This window comes from Symphodus melops (genome assembly GCF_947650265.1).
Source record: "Symphodus melops genome assembly, chromosome: 23".
In the NCBI taxonomy this organism is placed as follows: Eukaryota; Metazoa; Chordata; class Actinopteri; order Labriformes; family Labridae; genus Symphodus; species Symphodus melops.
Genome location: NC_136713.1, coordinates 1761014 through 1784589, shown reverse-complemented (window position 1 = coordinate 1784589; position 23576 = coordinate 1761014). Strand labels below are relative to the sequence as shown.

The following is a 23576-nucleotide window of genomic DNA, read 5'->3' as shown; positions in this document are numbered from 1 at the left end:
GGAGAGAGAGGCCCTCTGATCATTCTGATCTGATAGATATATTCTACAACACCAGCAAACATTTCCAAACACTGAAAAGACTCTTTGCTTCAAGATTTCTTCAAATACGCCACCATTTAAACAGTTTGATGACAGAGACTGAAAAAGTCTTTGACAATAATCTCATACAAGTTTTCATAGCTGCCTATAGAGGGGACTCTGGGATTCAAATCATTTGCAGGTTGTATAGAGGGCTACAAGAGGAACACAGAGAACATACCACCTACATCAAACACATATGGGAAAAGGAAACTGACTTCCACATCTGTGAAGAAGCTTTTGGGAAAATACTGTGAGTTTGAGTGGAAGATCACAAGCTCCATCTCATGGAGAACATTGGGTTGGAAGAGTCTGATTAGATACTTTATTAAAGCTGTTCAGAAATCTCATGACACAGACTCTATCTCACTTCTCTTCAGTGCTATCTCCTGGCTCCTGGGCCCAACCCCACATAGTTCTAGACCGGCCGTGTTAAGGATGGTCCCAAAGCTCTTATACTGAAAGAAGGAGAGAGGAGGGAGATCTGAGGAGAGAGCTGACTTTACCCAAGTCTTTTTACTGACAGACAATATCTCAGTGCATCTCTGCTGGGAGGGACTAAGACACAAGTGGAGGACACTTGGATGCAATGAAGGGAACTGAGATGTACCCATAGACTCTTCTAGCTGCTGGAGGAATTGTGGCTCACAGGAAGCAAATCACTACCACCTGTTCTGTCCTAAAAAACACAGCTTCTGCTTTGAGATCCACAGAGAACCAACAGATGTCTTTAAAGTCAGATGTTACCCAGGAATGGGGACAAGTCTTCCTTGCTAACCTGCATTCATCCACTAAACCAAATACTCATTTGGAAGCCTGAGGATTGCTGGCAGAAAGGCCATAACAAAGAAATGTTCCTCCACCAGTGGAAGACTGCTACCATGTAGTTTATGGAATCTATTCAATGACATATATATATATATATATATAATATAGTTTGAAGAGTTAGACTCTTTTATCAATAGTTTCAAGTTTTAAATTGTTTTCTGCCATCGGGCAGGTTTAGACATGAAACAAAGAAATCAGAACCAACATTTGGGATTTCAAATTAGTTTCATCATAAAAATCTGTTAAAAGGATTTTCATTAAAAAGGGAATAAATTCATGTGTAAGTGTTATTTTTAAGTTTGTTTGTCTGGGACATGATGTTTCCCAATTCTCAAGAATGGGTGAAATTCAAACGCAGTCAACACAGTTTCTATTATATTCATATCTATATTACAGTCAGTGATCTGACCTCAGAGTCTCCAGTCTGCAGTTTGGACTCTGCAGTCCCTCACACAGCAGCTTCACTCCTGAATCCTGCAGCTTGTAGTTGTCACTCAGGTCCAGCTCTCTGAGATGGGAGGGGTTGGACTTCAGAGCTGAGACCAGAGAAGAACAGATGATCTCTGACAACCTGCAGCGCCACAATCTGAATAAAGAATAAAAGAAGTAAATGTAGATGACAGTGAGCTTTATACATGAATGTGTGATGTTGTCCACATGAACACACTGATGTGATCATCATCTGTTCATTCACACATTGAAGGACTTCATAGTGATTCATTCATGTTTTTGTACTTCCTGATCATTCTTAGATTGAAACGTACAATATGTTGACTTTTATTAGAATCTTTACATTTAAATATCTGAATTCATTTCAAATGGACTAAACCCATGTTAAAATAACAGTCAACAATGAAGTCTTGAAGCATTGTGATGCTAAAGTGTTTGTTCAGCATGCTGGTAACTGTAAGAGTGGACTGAATCTATTTGATATTAATATGAGGCTGTGATAGAGCTGTCACCTTTCTCTCCTCCTTTCTTCTCTGAGGGAGAAACTCTTCATCCTTACATTTGGACTTTAGGAGCTCTCTTAAGGACTGACATGCTTTGTGAATAACCTTGATCTTTACCAGGATCTAGTCTTTAATCTAAGTAGAAATGTAGCTGCAGCGTGTTCCAGCTCCAGCTGTCTGCCACTGTGGCTGAAACTTCTCTTCTCCCTTCTGTTGTCCTCGTGCCCTGCTGTCACTCTCCACTCTTCTCAGGACTTTTTTCATTTCAATCTTGATTTGAACCCGTCTGTTGTCGGGATCTGATGCTTTTAAACCCTTGAACCAAAAGTCTTTTTCATGACAGAAAGCCTGGGCTAAAATCTGTGTGCCAGTGCACAATTCAAGTGTAGCGAGCGCTCACAGGAGTGACAGCAGTGAAGCTGTCGGGTACGTTGACAACACGTCCAACTTTTTAAAGCAGTCAAAAAGATAGCACGCCAACGTGAACATCACTGCAAGCAGGAACAAAGAGAGTGTGGAGCAAAGCCAAGTCTCCTTTGCATTTAAACAGCCTCTTGATAATAATTCTGAACGGGCCAAAGACATAACAAACACCACTGCTGTTTTTATTACAGTGGATTACATGCAGAATGGGACTTTGTGTTTTTACAGCTTCTTATATTGACAGAGGGAAATATGAATAGTTGTGAGATGAAACTGTCCCAGCTTTATTTTGTGCTCTAAAAAGTGCTGACTTCATAAACAGAAAGGTGTCAGTGTTTGTCTCTGTCATTTAAAACACATCTTTTTATATATACTACAGGCTATATGGATGATTTTATTTCATTCATTTCTTTTATTGATTGGAGACTCTTTTGGTTATAAGTATATTTGATTTGATGTTATTTTTGAATGTTTCATTTAAAATGTCATGAAAAAGAAACCTGAGCAGGTGAAGTCTGAACTGTCCATGCTGAACTTAAGACAATGTGTAAAAGGGAAGTTGTAAATGTTCCTGATAAAGAAAAAGAAAGTGTTGCATCAGGTCCCTTACTGGACCCAAAATGTACCCAACCCAATCTTCAGAACTGAGAACCGTACCCAACCCAAATGTTTGTGTAGCGTTACAGCCCGAGTAGAGACACAGCTGATAGTAAAATCATTTCATCAAGTTCTCAACAAATCAAAATGTGAACCATGTTTGAACAGCATCCCCCCTTTTTAAAAGCAGGAATAAGACGGGGGTCCTTCATGTTGTAGCTCACCTCTTTTTATGTCTGATTATTTGATGTTTCTGTAAAAGTCTGACAGAGTTGACTCAAATCTGGGACACAACTTTAACAGGTCCAAATGTTCCTAAAAACAACATTTTAAAGTGTCGATGACTATAATAGTATTTTACACCTTTAGTATCAGAAGGTTTTATAGTTTGAAGAGTTTGAATCTTTTTTAAATAGTTTGAAGTTTTAAATTGTTTTCTGCCATCGGGCAGGTTTAGACATGAAACAAAGAAATCAGAACCAACATTTGGGATTTCAAATTAGTTTCATCATAAAAATCTTTTAAAGAGATTTTCATTAAAAAAGGAATAAGTTCATGTGTAAGTGGTATTTTTAAGTTTGTTTGTCTGGGACATGATGTTTCCCAATTCTCAAGAATGGGTGAAATTCAAACACAGTCAACACAGTTTCTATTATATTCATATCTATATTACAGTCAGTGATCTGACCTCAGAGTCTCCAGTCTGCTGTTTGGACTCTGCAGATAATCACACAGCAGCGTCACTCCTGAATCCTGCAGCTCGTTGAAGCTCAGGTCCAGCTCTCTGAGATGGGAGGGGTTGGACTTCAGAGCTGAGGCCAGAGAAGAACAGCTGATCTCTGACAAACTGCAGCTCTCCAATCTGAATAAAGAATAAATAAGAATAAAAATAATGTGTAATCCAGTCGCATGTGTTCAGCTTGTGATGAGTATCTCAACATCACTTTGTCCTGTTGAATCAAGTTTTCTCTAAATGATTAGAGGATCATTTCTGATTGTGTATTCACTAAATCTAAATCCTCCAAATGTCAGCTCAACATTCATCCAGCTGTTCATGTGCACAGATGAAGAACAGGCTGCTGATCTCAGTCAGCTCTGTGATGTTACTACATTTATCAAATCACACATTATTCAATCACAAGTCTTCATGATTTCACTTCTTAACAGAACCAGAGGAAACCAGAGGCTTCATGTGCACCTTGTTCAACTTTACTTCACAGAGTCACAAAAACATTTTCACATCAAATCTCTAAATTATTCAGAAACTTCAAGAATAAGAAATCTCCTAAATCATCAAATATCCAGAGATTTAAATTCAGTCAAATACTCAAAATATATAAATCCTGAAATGTGCAACAATGGAGGATGTGGATTGAAATGATTCAAATGAATGACACAGTCAGTAATCTGACCTCAGAGTCTCCAGTCTGCAGTTTGGACTCTGCAGATAATCACACAGCAGATTCACTCCTGAATCCTGCAGGTTGTTCCTGCTCAGGTCCAGCTCTCTGAGATAGGAGGGGTTGGACTTCAGAGCTGAGGCCAGAGAAGAACAGCTGATCTCTGACAAACTGCAGCGCTCCAATCTGAATAAAGAATAAAAGAAGTAAATGTAGATGACAGTGAGCTTTGAATATCCGAATCGATTTATCGAATAAATCATGCTTTTGCTTAATTAAGGTTTAACTTGTCTCGGGTCGTCCCTACAAACCTGCTTCTTTGCAGTTTCCATGGTAACGCCTGCTTGTTACAACCAACCATGTTTTAATGGCTGAAATAACAAATAGTGTTTTGTGTAGCCAACACATCTGTTACATTTAATTGAGAAAGCATTATGTTCTGTTGAATCAATCACAGATTCAATCATTTTGTCAGATCAGGAAATTGAGAAAATTTGCTTGTGTGCATTCAGCGCGCTCACAGACTACAGAGACTACAGAGTAGTGATGTGTGGGCTCTAAGACTCGGCTCTTTGAAGTGAACGACAGGAGCCGGCTCGTCATTGGAAGCCAGATGGGAGCCGATTAGTTTTTGTCTTGTCTTTTTTCTGTTAAAGCCGGATATCATTGGTGAAGATGTGCGGTTGCGTCTGTGTCCTCACTGAGCAGGGGGAGGGGAGGGGTTATACACACAGCAGACGAACAGGAGAGAGAGACAGAGGTTGACACCTCTGTTATGTCCTCCTCGTATTTTTCTTTAAGTTTTGTTTCATTAAAACTGAAAGTAAACACAGTCGCGAGTCTCCCGACGTGACTGCAGGTTTTTTTTTTAGAACGGCATTTAAATGAATCGGAGCAACGATGTAACGCAGTTTTAAGAGGCAGCGTCAATCAAGTTATTTGTTGCAGCAAGAAAGGCCGGGGATGATCAGGCAAAGAGGAGAAAAGAAATGTTTATTTTGAACTTGATTTTTTAAAGAGGATTTGATGTAGTGTTCCTTCATTTTGAGACATTATCACCACTTAGTGTCTATGTGTTTAGGTGAGTGTATAAATAAAAGTGTGTTTATATCATAAACATTTGATATAATGCTAATTTTTACAAAAAATCTGAAGAGCCACTTGGGAGCCTCTTTTTGGTGAGCCGAGCCAAAAGAGCCGGTTCTCTAAAAAGAGGCTGAATTCCCATCACTACTACAGAGAGTAGTCTCTGTAGACAGTGACAGACAGTCTGTCATAGACATATGTGTATGACAGAGACTGTGAGAGGACGTTGCTATCGTTATGTTAGCTGCAGACACGGAGAGTGAACGGAGACAAGCCGACGGTTTGGCCGGATCACGTGTTCCCGACTCGGTCGTATGGATCACGGATCAACTGTGTGCTGACTAAAAGTTAAAAGGGGCGCGCTGCGCTCGTGTGTGTGTGTGTGTGTGTGTGTTAGCGCTGAAATGTCTGTGTGTCAGAGAGAGGAGCAGGTAGCTGCAGCTACATTAAACATGTTTTATACACATAGCAAAGTTTTGATGACGCAAAAAGACAAACAAACTTAGCGAAGCCTCGAGGCAGCGAAAATTCCTCGATGAATTTTTGTTATCAAGTTATTCGAGGTATCGTTTCAGCTCTAATTTAAACATCTGAATTCATTTCAAATGGACTAAACCCCTGTTATATATCTTTTTATTGTTGCGTATTTACATTACATCAAATATTTCCAACAGTGATCAGAGTCAGAGAAATATTAGAGATGTAACTGGACGTGTCTTGTCTTGGCGGCAGATTAGGGCTGGGAGATATATCCAGTTTTTAAGATATATGGATATATATTCAAACATGATATAAGACAATATCTTTAATATGGATATAGTTCATGTTGCAGATTCTCGGAGAGCGTCTTATTCACAGACCGAATTAAAAACGATATTTAGAGAGTGTAAAGATCACGTCTGGTTCCATCCTGCAATGAACAGGACAACCACGGAGATCGCCTCGCTCCACAGAGAACACACCGATCCTGCTCATCCTCTGGGAACCGCCGCCGCCATCACAACTCATCTGCACGGAAACAGACTGGAGATCTGATTTCATGGTGGGACCTTTCCCCTCCTCAACCGCAGACAAACGCTTTACAAGTGAGGCTGAATCAGGTCTGAGCAGTGAGCTTTAGAGCAGGGTTTCTTAACCTTTTTGACCTTGGGGCCCAACATTTTCAGGGCGAGGTAGTCTGGGGCCCAATCGAGTGAATGGTTCTGATTTAACTTTTGCGGTCATTTTTATTCAATAGCTATTTGTGTCACTATGTTGTAATAATGAAAACTGTTCTTCATTTGTATGTTTTTTAATCAATATATCAACCTATACGTAGGCTAATTATGCTTAAAACCTTGCACAAGTTAAGTTTTCAAGGTTCAAGGTCCAAGGTTGTTTATTGTCAAATATGCTCCATGTTAAACATACAGCACAGATGAAATTGCAATCCCCCCCCAACCCCCGTGCAAACCTGCAGTGCAAAAGAAGAGCACTAAAAAACTAGCAATAAAAAAAACAATACTATAAACATAACTTAACTAAAGACATTTGGACAACAAATAACGAACGACAGACAATCGACAGACAAGGGCACTTGTGAGTAATTCACCATGAGGTAGTATGTATGTAGATAAATTAAAATATTAACAATATAAACAGAGTGCAGATTAAGCTAAAAAGTGAGGTAGTGCGTTAAAAGGTGCAAATAGCATAAACAGTATAAACAGTAAACAGTAAACGGCTGTGCAGAGTTTTTTTTTTTTTAGGGTGCGTGAATTAGTGGAGCACGCGGGGGGTGGAGGGGGAGGGGGGGTGATGACCGATGCAGTAGGGGCTGACTGTGGCAGGGTGCAGGGGGGGGAGAGGCAGAGGGTGGGAGGAGTGCTGGGGGGACGAATGGGGGGGAGAGCAGGGAGGGAGTTAAGTCTCCTGACAGCCTGGTGGAAGAAACTGTTCTTGAGCCTGCTGGTACGGGCACGGAGACTCTGCAGTCTCCTCCCAGATGGCAGCAGGCTGAGGAGGCTGTGAGACGGGTGGGTGGGGTCACCTGCAATCCTGGTGGCTTTGCGGGTGAGACGTGTGTTGTAGATGTCCAGAAGGGGGGGGAAGAGAGACACCAATGATCTTCTCAGCTACTCTCACGATGCGCTGCAGAGTCTTACGGCAGGACACGGTGCAGGCGCCGTACCACACGGTGATGCAGCTGGACATGATGCTCTCAATGGTGCCTCTGTAGAACGTGTGCATGATGGAGGATGGGGCTCTTGCTCTCCTCAGTTTGCGGAGGAAGTAAAGGTGCTGGTGAGCTTTTTTGGCCAGTGATGCAGAGTTCAGGCTCCAGGACAGGTCTTCGGAGATGTGCACACCCAGGAACTTGGTGCTGCTCACCCTCTCCACTGCAGCACCGTTGATGGTCAGGGGAGCGTGCTGGTTGTGCGTTCTCCTGAAGTCCACAACAATCTCCTTCGTCTTCTCCACGTTCAGATGGAGATTATTGTCCTTGCACCACAAGGCCATGTCCAGTTTGTGGATGAGCTGCTGCGGGATGATAGTGTTGAATGCTGAGCTGAAGTCGATGAACAGCATTCTGACGTGGGCGTCCTTGGTCTCCAGGTGGGTGAGGGCTGAGTGGAGGGCAGTGGAGATGGTGTCGTCGGTCGATCGGTTAGGCCGATATGCAAACTGGTAGGGGTCCAGGGTGGAGGGGAGGGCAGACTTGATGTGCTGCATGACCAGCCGCTCGAAGCACTTCATGAGGATGGGGGTAAGCGCGACCGGGCGGTAGTCATTGAAGCAGGATGGAGACGGCTTCTTGGGGACCGGGATGATGGTGGTGGCTTTGCAGCATGTGGGGACAACAGCTTGGCTCAGTGAAGTGTTGAAGATGTCGGTGAGGACATCTGTGAGCTCCTCAGCACAGTCTCTCAGGACACGTCCTGGGATGTTGTCAGGACCTGGCGCTTTCCGTGCATTTGTTCTCTTGAGGGATCGCTTCACGCTATCCCGGGAAAGCGTCAGTACCTGGTCGCCAGGGGAAGGTGGCGTCTTCTGTGCTGGAGTGCTGTTGGCTGCTTCAAAATGAGCAAAGAAATTGTTAAGGTTGTTTGGCAGAGAGGTGGAGCTGTCACAGGTCTGCGGAGGGGGCTTGTAGTCCGTGATGGTCTGGACCCCCCGCCACAGGTTTCTGGTGTCTCTGCTGTCGGTGAAACGGTCTGCGATCCTCCTGGAGTATTGCCTCTTGGCCAGTCTGATGCCATGTGACAGGTTGGCCCTGGCAGTCCTTAGGCCCATCGCGTGCCCAGCTCTGAAGGCAGTGTTCCTGGCCTTCAGGAGCCTGTGGACTTCACCCGTCAGCCATGGCTTCTGATTGGCCCGAATGGTGAAGGTCTTGGTGACCGTGACATCGTCCATGCACTTCTCCATGTAGGACGTGACGGTCTCTGTGTACTCCTGGAGGTCGGTGATGTTAAATAAGCGAATATAATCCAGTTTATTGTCCAGCGAGCGTACGTTGGCCAGAGTGATGGTCGGGATAGCCGGCCAGTGAGGGCTAGCCGCTAGCCTAGCCCGGATACCTCCTCGCTTGCCCCGCTTCTGCCTCCGTAAATTTCGACAGTGGCGCTTCCACTGTGGGCTGGTTGCAGGAGTGGGGGTCGGTGATCGGGCAGGCCTCCGGAGCAGACCGCAGTCCCGTAGCTGATCTGCTAATACTGGATTAAACTCTGTATTTGTGGTTTTACCAATGTCGAGCAGAACCTCACGGGTGAAAGTGCGCCTTGGGGTTAGTGGACGCGACGAAGACGGACAATTACACAAAGATACACAACCTAAAAAACATAAAAACGCAGGTTTACGCAGGGAGAGAGGAGCCGCCGCAATCCTTCGCGCCGCCATCTTGGATCTTAATGTTTGTCAATTAAGTAACCCAATATAAACTTAGCAACAAAAGCAATAAAATTAGGTGCTCAATGAAGTTAGGTAGATTTGGTGAAATTAAAAAGAGCATTCTGTTTCCTTTCAGAAATGGAATGGGTGAAATTCAAACACAGTCAACACAGTTTCTATTATATTCATATCTATATTACAGTCAGTGATCTTACATCAGAGTCTCCAGTCTGCAGTTTGGACTCTGCAGTCCCTCACACAGCAGCTTCACTCCTGAATCCTGCAGATCGTTGGCACTCAGGCCCAGCTCTCTGAGATGGGAGGGGTTGGACTTCAGAGCTGAGGCCACGACGTCACAGTGAGTCTTTGAGAGTCCAGAGCAAGAAAGTCTGTACTGACACATATAATAGACAATTAAGAGTCATGAAAGAAGCGTTGACATTCACGTCTCACATCTGATGATTGAAGTTTGACAGGTCCCGTTTGGTCTTAACTTTACACATCAGTGGAATCTCTCACTGAGTCTCCTCACTGCTTTTCAAACCTGCACATTCTTCATCTTTCAATCATTTACTAAATGTTACAGATGTGTAACCCTGCTGCCAAAACAGCTTAAAATAGTTATTAAAAGAGTCATAAATAACATAATTATTGGTTTAGTTCATCAGTTAATGTATTTATTTGATGTAACACACTCGAGCTGTGATTACTAAGCCAGTGAGTTTATTGTTGCAGTTTTGTACGACTAAAATCAACAGTAGTTTTGCAGTGCAGATTGATGTGCAGCAAAGTAAAAGTCTGCGATGCAGGACGAGAGTTTCTTTTTTTATGAAGCCAGAGTGAGTAAGAGATGGTCACCATGTTGTCACCTTGTTAAATGTAGAAGTTGATAAACAGCAGCACTAAGTGATAAAGATGGACAGAGGATAATTCATCAGTTAGGAGTGAGAAGAGTTCCTGTAGAAGTCATGAAACTGAGTGAAGTGTGTGTCATCTTAAAAAGCTGCACTTCACATGTCTCAGTCAGCCAGCTGCTCACTTCATTGTGCTCGTTTTTCTGCCTGTTAGCAAACAAGTTATGGCTTTGTAAAGTCATTCAAACCAGTTCATGTGATTTTGTGATCCTGTAGCTAATAAAAGGTAAACATCATTCATGCTCATGATTTCATTTAGAGGTCAAAATCCTGATTTGACTCAAACAAAGCTGCTGTTCCCTAAACTGTGTGTGTGTGTGTGTGTGTGTGTGTGTGTGTGTGTGTGTGTGTGTGTGTGTGTGTGTGTGTGTGTGTGGTGTATGGTTACTGTGCTCAGGACCTCGCTCCTCCAGAACCTAGAAAGACGTGCATTTATCCAGGAGGGTTACACATGGAAACACATGGAGTTTGATTTAGGATGAGCTCATGTCTATAGTGATCTAAAGTGGGATCTATTCAGAGGACTCTCTCTGCAGTAGAAAACCATTTGAAAGTCATTGAACAGTAACTCTGGAGGAGGACCATCTCATTCTCCAGCCGTCTGGATCACTTCTATAAAGGTGAAAATACAGAGACTGCTGCAGAATGATCCAGAAATCAAACAAGTCAGCCAAGAATCAAATGTAGTGAGGTGAAGGATCTCCTGTAAGGGCAGTTTATCTGTGATCTACCTGCTGACATGTTCAGAGATGATGCTCATGATTGATTAGTAATGCCTGCTGAGGCTGGAAGGGGGCGCTCACAGCATCTGATAGTTCTCTTTTCAGGGATTAACACTATCACACATTTCAGTCACTTCTTTGGGAATTCTCTCCTGAATGTGTTCACAAAAAAACTATCAAAAACATTTATGAACTCAGGACAAAAACCTCAAAAACATCACGTCTGAAAAAAACTACCACTGACTGTTTCTCCTGAACATTAACAGAGGAACAGTTTTTATTGACCAGAGAGGAATTACTTTAGTTTATTAAATTATTACATAGGGCTGGAAAATTAATTTAACATTATTACAAACTGACTTTCAGAACAATTAATCGATGTCATCTCGCCCATGTGAATTATTTTAATTATTTTCAGGACAGTCACGTGAAGACACGTCCAATCCACGACCTGGAAGTTTGAACACATTTTGTCTTCATGGAAGACGACGTCCAACAAAAACAAGTCAAATGAAAACACTAAAGAAAAAAGTTTCTCTTTTAGAGAAGTTAATTTGTCCTTTAAAACTAAAATGTGTGGTTTTCATTTCAAGAGATGATTTGATTTCAATTCTAAATATTCACTTAATAACCACTCGATTGTTCATCAGATATTCACTCCTTCATTAGAAACATATCCCAGCTTTAATAGTGGAGCACATTTACAGTAGAAACCATGTCAGTGAACTATGAGGGGAAAAAACTAAAACTAAATAATCTTTTATTAATCTTAACTGAGGTCACATGTTCAATGAGTGGTGATATTGATTTGAGGTCATATCACCCAGCACTATTAGTACATGACACTGATTTATAATGCTCATCACATCTGGACTTACTTTGCCTTCCTGCAGTTCCTCACAGCTGGAATCAGTCTCAGTCGTCCCTGGTCTGATGTCTTGTACTTCCTCAGGTCCAACTCATCCAGAACCTCCTCGGACATCTGCAGCATGTAGGCCAGAGCAGAGCAGTGGATCTCAGAGAGTTCCTTCTCTGATCTGTTCTCTGACTTCAGGAACTTTTGGATCTCCTGATGGACTGAGAGGTCCTTCATCTCCGTCAGACAGTGGAAGATGTTGATGCTTCTGTCAGGAGAGATATCTTCACTGTTCATCTCCTTCAGGTTGTTGATGACTCTCCGGATCATTTCTGGACTGTTGTCTGTCTGACCCAGCAGGCCTCCTAAGAGCCTCTGGTTTGACTCCAGAGAAAGACCATGAAGGAAGCGAACAAACAGGTCCAGGTGACCGTTCTGACTTTGAAGGGATTTCTTCATTGCTTCCTCTAGGAGAACATCAAGAGTTGAATCTACATGTGTTTCTCCCAGAAAAGTCCTCAGTACTGTTGTGTTCCTGTTGGTGAAACAGTGGAACATGTAGACTGCAGCCAGAAACTCCTGAACGCTCAGATGAACAAAGCAGTAGACTGTTTTCTGGAAGGTCACACACTCTGTTTTGAAGATCTCTGTACAAACTCCTGAGTACACCGAGGCCTCTGTGACATCCAGACCACACCGCTCCAGGTCTTCTTGGTAGAACAGGATGTTTCCGTCCTCCAGATGTTCAAACGCCAGCCTCCCCAGCTTCAGAAGAAGTTCCCTGTCAGACTTGGTGAGATTCTGAGGACTCGCCTGACGTCCATCACCATACTTGTTCTTCTTCCTCTGTGTCTGAACCAGCAGGAAGTGTGAGTACATGTCAGTCAGGGTCTTGGGCAGCTCTCCTCTCTGCTCTGTGCTCATCATGTGCTCCAGAACTGTGGCAGTGATCCAGCAGAAGACCGGGATCAGACACATGATGTGGAGGCTCCTGGATGTCTGGATGTGTGAGATGATTCTGCTGGACAGATCTTCATCACTGAACCTCCTCCTGAAGTACTCCTCCTTCTGGGCGTCAGTGAAGCCTCGTACTTCTGTTACCCTGTCAACACATGAAGGAGGGATCTGATTGGCTGCTGCAGGTCGAGAAGTGATCCAGATGAGAGCTGAGGGGAGCAGATTCCCCTTGATGAGGTTTGTGAACAGTGTGTTTAACGATAACTTCTGTGTGACATCAGACACAACCTCCCTGTTTGTGAAGTCCAATGACAGTCTGCTTTCATCCAGGCCGTCAAAGATGAACAACAGTTTACAGACAGTGAGCGTCTTTGCTGCCACCTTCTGTAATGTTGGATGGAAAACACGGAGCAGCTCAAGAAGACTGTAGCGCTGATCTCTGACCAAGTTCAGCTCCCTGAATGAAAGCAGGATCAGCAGACTGACGTCTTGGTTCTCTGAGCCCTCGGCCCAGTCCAGAGTGAACTTCTGCACTGAGAAGGATTTTCCAACACCAGCCACGCCGTTTGTCAGAACCACTCTGATGGGTTTCTGTTGGTCGGGTTGAGCTCCTGTCTTTGGTTCCTGTTGGTCGGGTAAGGCTTTAAAGATGTCCTGGCACTTGATTGGAGTCTCATGGACGGTCTTCTTTTTAGAGTCTGTCTCCATCTGTCTCACCTCATGTTGGGTGTTCACCTCTTCTTTCTGCCCCTCTGTGATGAAGAGCTCAGTGTAAATCCTTTTGAGGGGGGTTTTACTTCCTGTTTCATCACTTCCTTCAGTCACACGTTCACATCTCGTCCTCAGACTGACCTTATGTTGATCTAAAACCTCCTGCTGACCTCTATCTACTGAAAGAGAGAATGATACAATCTGATTATTGTTTTCAGATGTTTTTGTAAAAGAAGTAAAAAGAGTTTTAATTTCTAGACTTTTGACATTGACCAATAAAAGTCGTGTTTGAGGAGATCACAGAAGGTGTACAGTCTTACTTTGTTCAGTGCTGCTCTGACTGACTGTCTGCAGTCCAGCTCCTGGTCTGGATCCATACTGAGGACAGGACGTCTCCTCCTCTCTAACATGAGTCCTCTTCGTCCCCCTGTGAAGACATGTCTTTAGAACTAAACTGATGGTTGACTGATAGAAAATATGAAGATTAACTTCCGGTTATGGCATCTACCTGAACGGCAGCGAGATTCAGAGCTCCGACCTATTGGACCCATTTTTGCTTTTCCATTTCAACATGGAGTCACTCAGTTGCCCACGCTTGCCTCAGTACCGAGTATATTACAACTTTCTCTACAAAAATCGCACCTCACTGGATAGAGAAGATGAGGACAATGCTAATGCTAGCGCTAGTGGCCAGGTAGACGACGAGACTAACACTTTAGTTAGTGATCGATTGAAGGACTTCTTGGAGGATAATAATGTCCTTTTTAAATATCAGTCAGGCTTGAGAAAACAACATAGCACTGTTACAGCTGCATTTAAGGTTTGAAATGACATTTTTGAAGCCTTTGATCGGAAAAAAATGTTGTGTAGCTCTATTTATTGACCTTTCAAAGGCATTTGATACTGTTGATTGCAGATTATTGATCAACATCTTACATCAAATTGGCCTGTCAAAGCAAGCAGCACAATGGTTTGACAACTATCGGCAGGATCCACTTTGTCCTTTTTAGAAATCTCAAAGGGGGTCCCCCAGGGTTCGATATTAGGACCCATTTTATTTTCCATTCATATTAACAATCTGTGTGAAAATGTGTTGAATGCCATGTATCACTTTGATGCTGATGATACTATCATCCATTGTTGCTCAACATCTGTTGCACAAGCTTTTGAGTTTATGCAATCAGCATTTAATGTTGTCCAGTCTCGGCTGAGGGAACTAAAGTTGGTCATAAAATATGATGAAACAAAGTGTAACATGTGTAGAGTTGTAATTTGATGTTATTACAGTTATTTTAATGTGGCTAGTAAATTAGAAAAAGACACTAGAATTCGGCTGCTGGAGGGCAGGTGTAGCAAATAAAGAGACACACAACGGTTGCAGTTAAATTTGAAAATATATTGAATACCAATGGAAAAAAAACAAACGAAGTAAAGCCCAAAAATATGTACATAGTACAGTTCATTGACTGAGCAACAGGTTATAGAGTGAGGAGTGATGATTCAATAGTGCAAAAGTCCTGTAAGGTTTGGTTGTAGTGTGGGTCAATGCTCAGTTGGAGTACAAGCACAAGTTTCAGGCTCATAGCCGTGTTCCATAGCTCGCCATCGGGGACCGGTCCCAACACAGGACACCTGGCCAGTTCAGTTGAAATAAAGGCACGCACAAGATATCAGCTCCCCAATGCAGTGATAGTCTGGTTTCTTAAGTTTTGACCTGCAACTGCTGTCCCTTGACTTCTCTCCCACACCTGAGGTGAATTAAGCCAGGGCAGCTAATATAGTACCTGATTGGTGAATTCCGGTCACATGATTGCCTCATGTGACGGTGCATTTGTGGGAGTGGGAATTTAAATGAACACTAAATGAACCAGTGTTCCAGTCTCTCAGGAGGCGTGGCCCTCCCCCCTTTAACCCTTGCAAGTCCCTTTGCAAGCTGACACTAAACAACATGGACGACTGAAGCACTCGACTTGGATGATGCACCTAAAACGTCAGACAAGCTATGTAACAGAGTCTGGACAACAGATATTAATGGGTTGCCCAAAGAATCGTATGCAAATCTTTTGGGAGGTGATCTATGACGAGTTGAACGTCTTACAGTAGGTTCAGTATCAGGTAGGTCTGGTATTCTCTCAAGAAGTTGTGGTTTAGCTAGATTAGGTTCAGTATTTTCTTTTCTTCCAGAATTACCATTATCGAGCGGAACATTGAGGAGCAGTGGTCTCGCAGGGGCAGGTGAATGTTCAGGTAATTGCTCAGGTAAGTCTTCCACAGGATCGGGTAAGGTCACTTCCACAGGATCGGGTAAGTTCACTTCCACAGGGTCAGGTAAGTTCACTTCCACAGGGTCGGGTAAGTTCACTTCCACAGGATCGGGTAAGTTCACTTCCACAGGGTCAGGTAAGTTCACTTCCACAGGATCGGGTAAGTTCACTTCCACAGGGTCAGGTAAGTTCACTTCCACAGGGTCTGGAGTTTTCTCCATGAATCTCACTTGATCCCAAACATAGCTAACAAAAGGTTCCACCATCTGGTCTTCCCCAACGGATTCATCAGCTGACTCATGCTGTGTTTGATGTTGCTGACGAGTTATCCGTGGTTCAGGCAAAGGAACGGAATCGACTGATGGTTCTGCCATGGGAAGAAACCCACATGGGAGGAGAAGGTCTCTATGCAGAGTGCGGATTGGGCTATCTTTATTTTCAGGCTTCACAGCATAGACTGGAAGGTCTCCAGATTGCTTCACCACCACAAAGATGTCCTGTTCCCATTTATCAGAGAGCTTGTGTTTACCTCTGATACGCACATTGCGCACTAGGACTCGATCGCCAACCTCCAGTTTGGACGGTGTCACATGCTGGTCAAACCGAGCCTTGTTCGTTTCTGCAACTTCAGCAGCATTCCTTGAAGCGATCTGGTAACTTTCCTCCAGTCTCTGCTTCAGGTCGTGTACGTACTGGGAATGAGGCTGAGGTTTCCGTTTGTGCACTGGCAACCCGAAGGCCAGATCCACAGGCAGGCGAGGAGATCGTCCAAACATCAACTCATATGGCGTGAATCCGGTTACTTCATTCCTGGTACAATTGTACGCATGCACCAATGGTTTGACATACTCCCTCCATTTGGATTTTTGCTTTGTCTCCAAGGTTCCCAGCACCTGTTGAGTAATGTCCTGTTAAATCTCTCGACTGGATTTCCTCGAGGATGATAAGGTGTTGTTCGACACTTCTGTATGCCAGCCATAATACACAATTCACGAATCAGCTTAGATTCAAAATCCGGGCCTTGGTCTGTGTGCAACCTCTCGGGAATTCCATAATGGACAATGAAATGGTCCCAGAGACTTTTTGCCACAGTTCGAGCCTTCTGATTGGCCGTTGGTATGGCCACAGCAAACTTGGTAAAGTGGTCCGTCAAAACTAGAATATCCTTGGTGTTACTTGTGTCAGGCTCCAAGGAAAGGAAATCCATGCAAATAAGCTCTAATGGACGAGAGGTTTGGATGCTGACAAGTGGAGCAGCTTTTTCCGGCAACGCCTTGCGTCGTATGCAGCGGCCACAGGTTTTGATTTTGCGCTCCACATCCGCAGCCATCCTGGGCCAATAAAACCGGGTGCGAGCAAGATCAAGGGTCCGCTCAATCCCCATATGACCCATGTCATCATGCAAGCTTTGGAGAACGGTTGGTCGGAGTTCGTCAGGTAAAACCAGTTGATAAGAGGGTTGTGCTTTATCATGCCTCTTCCTGTACAGGATACCGTTGAGGAGTTCCAGCTTGTTCAGTTCTCTTAGGAGAAGCGGTAGCTCTGGTATTTCCTCTCGAGCTGTAGGTGGTACTTTTTCACCAGTTTCCAGCTGGTAGATGATCTCACGAAGACCTGGATCTGCTCGTTGCTCGTCTTGGAGGTCTGCATGGGACAACACAGGAACAATGGGCAGGCCATGTACATCTTCCGTGAATATCTCAGGAATGGTATCAGCAGTGATTGAAAGAGAGAGTGATTCAACAAGAGTGGCATCTTCCAGAGACCGGACAAAACTACTCTGACAAACAGCATCAACCACTTCAGAAGGGATCTCAGCATCACTAGTGTCTACAAGATGTTGCCGGGCAAACTGATTCAAGAGTTCATGATCCCTTTGTACGGTGTCTGAAGGAGAACTGTCATGTGGCCGTCGGGAAAGTGCATCCGTGTCCAAATTCAGGATCTTGAATGAAAAGGTTGAAAGGGCAGCCAGCCAACGATGGCTGGTGGCATCCAGCTTCGCTGATGTCAGAAGGTAAGTAAGAGGATTACTATCGGTGACTACTGTGAAGCTTGCTCCATACAAGTAATCCGGGAACTTCTCCGTCACGCTCCATTTTAGGGCCAGAAACTCCAGCTTATGTGCTGGGTAGCGGCTTTCACTCTGTGACAACCCCCTGCTTGCAAAAGCAATTACCCGCAAGGCCCCATCCTGTTCTTGGTACAGGGCAGCCCCAAGTCCTGTGATGCTAGCATCTGTGTGCAATATGTATGGCAGCGCCGGATTGGCGAATCCCAGCACAGGAGTAGTGGTAAGTTTTTCTATGATGGTAGTAAAAGCATGCTGGCAGTGGGGAGTCCATCGGGAGCCAAAAGGTTGCTTGGAGTCAAAGAAAGGGTTAGAGGTTTTTTTCGTTGTTGCAGACTTCTTACCGGGTGAGTAACCTCGGGTCAGGTTGTTGAGCGGCTTTACAATGGTGGCATAACCCTTTATGAAACGTCTATAATAGCCTGCAAAGCCTAGGAACTGACGTAAGGTCTTCAGATTGTGCGGAACTGGCCAGGATTTCAAAGTGGCGACCTTGTCAGGATCTGTCTCAACGCCCTTCTCTGATACCACATGACCCAAGTACCGGACAGATGTCTGCAGGAACTTGCACTTATCTGGAGAGAGTTTGAGCCCATACTCTTTGAGTTTGTTCAGCACTCGAAGTAGGCGGCGTTCATGCTCCTCCAGGGTGTCAGAAAAGATTATGAGGTCATCAATGAACACGAGGACCTCCTTTAGATGTAGATTTCCCATACACTTTTCCATCAGGCGCTGGAATGTTGAGGGTGCATTGGTGACGCCCTGGGGCATTCTATTAAATTCCCAGAAACCTAGGGGAGTCACAAAGGCGGTTTTAGCCTTATCCTTTTCTTGCATCTCAATCTGGTAGTAACCTGATTTAAGGTCCAGAACCGAGAACCACTTGGCGCCACTGAGTGCAGAGAAAGACTCTTCCAGATTCGGTAATGGGTATGCATCCTTTATGGTCTGTAGATTCAGTTTGCGATAATCAATGCACAACCTGATGTCTCCATTCTTCTTCTTCACAACCACAATAGGGGACGAGAATGGTGATTCCGACTCCCTAATCACACCGGCATCAAGAAGCTCCTGGAGATGTTTTCGAACAGCTTCAATGTCATGTGGGTGAATGGGTCGTGCTCGATGCTTGAAAGGGGTATTGTCATGAAGGTTGATATGGTGCTTAACATGGCTTGTACACCCGAAATCAAGATTGTGGTGTGAAAACACTTCAGGCATGGCATTCAGTTTGGCTGTGATCCGCTCTCGCCATTCAGGTGGAATTGGACTGTCACCAAAAGCAAAAGTCAGAGGAGTTGTTGGGCTCTCAGATGATTTGCTGACCACATGATGGTCAGAAAGTATGCAGTCATATGTGTCTAGATCTGCAATCACCGAAAATGGAGGGATGAAGACATCCTGCTCCGACTCATTTGTCACTACAACAGGAACTTTGTGGGGTGAATGTGAAGGTATTGCAACCAAGCAGCTGCTCACACACAAGCCACCCGGCAGGCCTGAATCCGGGTGCTGAATGACTGCAGACTGGCTGGTGGTCGGAACAGACACTTTCGCCAAGCCTTCGACCACAACAGTGCGACCTGCTGAAATGAGCAATGGAGTCTTGCTGCAAAGAGTGACAAGCCCAATATGATCCTCACAGTTGCTCTGATGTGTCAACTGGAGAGTTTTCAAGACCATTTGATAGCCTTGCGAACTTGGCTGAAAGGTGGAAGAATCACTGCTGGAAAACCGCTCATAAAGGCCTTCCAGGGTGTTCATGCCAATTAAGACAGAAGTTGGAAATCCAGATCTGGTATCTGGAACAACAAGTGCAAGAGTTTGGATAGCAAAGTTGCTCCCAAGGAAATCTTCTGGAAAAGCCACTGCTGTCTCGACATATCCAAGGTAGGGAAGACTTTGGCCCGCTGCACCTTCGATATGGAGTAGCTCGTTAAGTGCATGAATGGGTTGATCTGACAAATGTGCATTATAAAATGACACTGAGATTGTGGTTACCTGCGAACCGGTATCAAGGAGACACGGGCAAGTTTGACCAGCAATGGTGACTTCTGCCATACACCTGGAACCAACTAATCCCTTTGGTAATTTTTTCTTTGTCTTCATGGTGGACTGCATTTCCACACACTGGACAGGCTTCCTAGTCGTGGGACAGGTTTGGTCCGGCACAGCTCCTGATTGTCCCTTAACAGGAGCTGAGACTAGTTTAAATGTCCAGAAGTGCTTGGTTTCTGCCACTTTTGCCGTTTACCACTGAATTGGTTTCTTCTGGCACTCACTAAAGATGGATTCGGAGCGTTCTCACATTGGGGCTTAATGTGGCCATCTTCTCCACAGCGGAAACAGAAACCAGGCTTTGGGAAAGATTTTGTGTTACCAGGCTTTTGTCTCTCCATTGTCTTCATGGCAGGGGCTGCTGAGGTTCTGCTCTGACTTGCCGTTAAAGCAGCAAGTTGTTTCTGAATGGCAGCCATTTGTTCAGACAGCTGTTTGGTGAATGTCGTCAGCGCAGCACACAAGTTGGTTTCCTCATCTGGATGTACGAGCTGTGCTTGACTGGCAACCTTTTGCTTTGTTGCGCCCAAGTGTTGTTTCATCCTAACTGCCTTTGCTGCATCCTGGTCCTCTTCTGTACGAAGTAGCAGCATGAGTTCTGGAAAAGAAGGTGGGTTACTCTTCCTCTGCTTTAATTGTAGCTCCACAATGAGGTTATTATCCCAACATCCCCGACAGAATTGGGTTAAAAGGCACTTATCCACATCCCTCACAGGCATACCTCCTCTCTTCACAACTTGCTGCAAAGCAACTTGAAGACGTTGCAAGTAGGTGGATGGCTTCTCTCCAGCATCTTGGAAAGTATCTAAGAACTTGGCATAAAGTTCATCACCATCCTGCACAGTACCATACACTGAGTCAAGTTGTTGTAAATAGATCTCTGGGCCAATGTCAGGGCTCAGATGTTTCACAATATTGGCTGCAGGGGGCAACAGATGATCACGGATCAGTCTGGTGCGCTGAAGGTCAGATATTGATGGATCTTTTAATATTAGTTCAACACTTGACCGCCATGTATCATAGTCTGTCTCCTGTGTAGGTCTGGGCACTTTCCCAGAGAAGGTTCTCAGCCTCTGAGATGGATGAAAGGAACTGTCCCTACTTCTGATCACATGTTCAACAACATACCGTTGGACTTCTGGAGGATTCAGGTCACTTGGAGCCATGTGGATGCTGGATCGCCTCTCTCTCTCCTGCGCATTCCCCTGTGCCTCTGCACTGGTGCTTGACTTTGATGAAGAAGGACCTGAACCTGGAGAGTCAGACTGTTTTACTGTCACATGAGATATTGGTTGTGGAGGGTCTGCTGTGTCTGTGGCAGCATCAGGATCAATGGGACGATGAATTTCAGGTACAGAGTGACTGATCTGTTCCATCATCTCCTGAAGGATTTCTGCATAGTGTTTACCAGACAACTTGGCAATATGTCTGAACTCTGCCATAAGAGTGCGAGTTTTTGAACCACAAACCTTGGATGAATAGATGTCAGATAGATTTTCAATGCAAAATTTATTACCTAAACTGGAGGTATAGATGTATGGTAATAATGGTGTTAGAAGAAACTAGCGCTGAACCAGAAATAAACTCGACGACAATGCGGTAATTAAATTCAGATTCTGTGGTCTCAATAGCAATGCTTTGGCCAATTTCCCCATACTGTTTAAGAAAATCTATGACTTCATCTCGCAACGCGGGTTCAGATGCGCCATCTACAAGAACGGCATTTGGGATTTTGATATCCAATTTATCAAAAACCTCCATATTGGGAAAGTGAACTGGTGAGAATGAATGCAAACTGTATTCACTGCAACTGCCCTCCTGGCTAGCTCGCCAAAAAATGTAACATGTGTAGAGTTGTAACTTGATGTTATTACAGTTATTTTAATGTGGCTAGTAAATTAGAAAAAGACACTAGAATTCGGCTGCTGGAGGGCAGGTGTAGCAAACAAAGAGACACACAACGGTTGCAGTTAAATTTGAAAATATATTGAATACCAATGGAAAAAAAACAAACGAAGTAAAGCCCAAAAATATGTACATAGTACAGTTCATTGACTGAGCAACAGGTTATAGAGTGAGGAGTGATGATTCAATAGCGCAAAAGTCCTGTAAGGTTTGGTTGTAGTGTGGGTCAATGCTCAGTTGGAGTACAAGCACAAGTTTCAGGCTCATAGCCGTGTTCCATAGCTCGCCATCGGGGGACCGGTCCCAACACAGGACACCTGGCCAGTTCAGTTGAAATAAAGGCACGCACAAGATATCAGCTCCCCAATGCAGTGATAGTCTGGTTTCTTAAGTTTTGACCTGCAACTGCTGTCCCTTGACTTCTCTCCCACACCTGAGGTGAATTAAGCCAGGGCAGCTAATATAGTACCTGATTGGTGAATTCCGGTCACATGATTGCCTCATGTGACGGTGCATTTGTGGGAGTGGGAATTTAAATGAACACTAAATGAACCAGTGTTACAAAAGCTCATGTTGTTTTCACATTTACGTGAAGTACCAACAAATGTACCCTTGAATTTTACGTCCCAAGGAAAGACAATCGAGCTTGCAAAAGCTACAAGTACCTGGGTTTCCTTCTGGACTGTGAACTATCATTTAAAGCACATATCGCCAAACTCGTCTCCAAACTCAAAGTGAAGCTGAGATTTTATTATAGAAATAAATCCTGCTTTTCACTCAGGGCGAGGAAACTTCTTGTTTCGTCTACCTTCCTTCCTTTGTTGGATTATGGCGATGAGCTGTACATGGGCGCCTCTGCTAAATGTTTACAGTCATTGGATACCATGTATCAATGCGCGTTGAGATTTGTGACAGGTTGTAGACGCCTTACTCATCACTGTGACCTGTACATGAAATCTGATTGGCCACCCTTAAAGGTGCGCAGGTATTTACACTGGCTAAATCTTCTTTATAAAGCTCTTCTTGGTTTGGTGCCGTCATATTTATGTGAACACCTTCAAAGAACCAGAAGCCAACACGCCTTGTGTTCCTGTGATGTTTTAAAACTGTCTGTTCCTCGTGTCCGCACTGAGCTCGGAAAAAGAGCGTTCAGTTTTGCTGCTCCCTCTACCTGGAACTTTCTCCAAAATGACTTGAAAATGGCCGACCTCATTTCACTTGAAGCCTTTGGCTCCATCTTAAAGGACAAAAAACGTGAGGCAATCGGACAGTGTCTGTGTGTCTGAATTGTAACCTGTCATCACAACTCTGCACTTCATCTGTAAACTGATCTGTTCATTGGAATTGTTGTTTTTTTTCAAAACTTATTGTCTGTAAAGTGTTTTAATCATGACGTGTGCTGCTGCCCTCTTGGCCAGGTCGCCCTTGTGAAAGAGATCTTGATCTCAATGGGTTAATTACCTGCTTAAATAAAGATGAAATTAAAAAAGAAAGAAAGAAATTCTTCAGTTTGGATTCAGCTCATAGTCTGCAGGGAGATGATTGTTTCTTGTGTTTTAACCCTCCTAAAACATCTGAAGAGACAAAGAGTTAGTAAGAAGACTTACTTTGTGTCCGAGGGTCCACCTTTATTTCTGAAGTTTATAATGTCATCTTTGGACCAATCACTCTTCAGAGATTGACAGTTGGGTCCAGGAGACTCTGCTCTCTGTCTGCTCCTCTGAACTCTGTAAAAAAAAAAAAAACACATTTGATATTTTTATGATATGAATCTTTAATAAACTCTCTGAGGACAAAACTATAAAAGAAGCTGTAAATATAAAAAGGGCTACAGCTGTGGATGATGAGAAGCTTTCATGGTTTGTTTCTTTGCTAAGAAGACTTAC

The 23576-nt window shown here is 44.0% G+C and overlaps 3 protein-coding genes across 3 annotated transcripts in view; 2 read left to right on the top strand and 1 right to left on the bottom strand.

Annotated features, from left to right (window-relative positions):
* The window catches only part of LOC306818931 (NLR family CARD domain-containing protein 3-like), a 324740-nt gene that overhangs the window by 77266 nt on the left and 223898 nt on the right, over positions 1-23576 (top strand). The gene's annotated exons all lie outside the window — the stretch shown is intronic.
* Positions 1-23576, top strand: part of LOC306818930 (uncharacterized protein) — a 358920-nt gene that overhangs the window by 140990 nt on the left and 194354 nt on the right. The window lies entirely within an intron of this gene.
* The window catches only part of LOC306818929 (uncharacterized protein), a 182585-nt gene that overhangs the window by 54265 nt on the left and 104744 nt on the right, over positions 1-23576 (bottom strand). Inside the window, exons 10-15 of the mRNA XM_079336664.1 lie at positions 23298-23417; positions 13713-13819; positions 11747-13571; positions 9448-9621; positions 4292-4465; positions 1316-1492 (exon numbers count right to left, since the gene is read on the bottom strand). Of these exons, the coding sequence (XP_079192790.1) occupies positions 1316-1492; positions 4292-4465; positions 9448-9621; positions 11747-13571; positions 13713-13819; positions 23298-23417 (2577 nt within the window). The remainder of the gene's footprint in view (positions 1-1315; positions 1493-4291; positions 4466-9447; positions 9622-11746; positions 13572-13712; positions 13820-23297; positions 23418-23576) is intronic.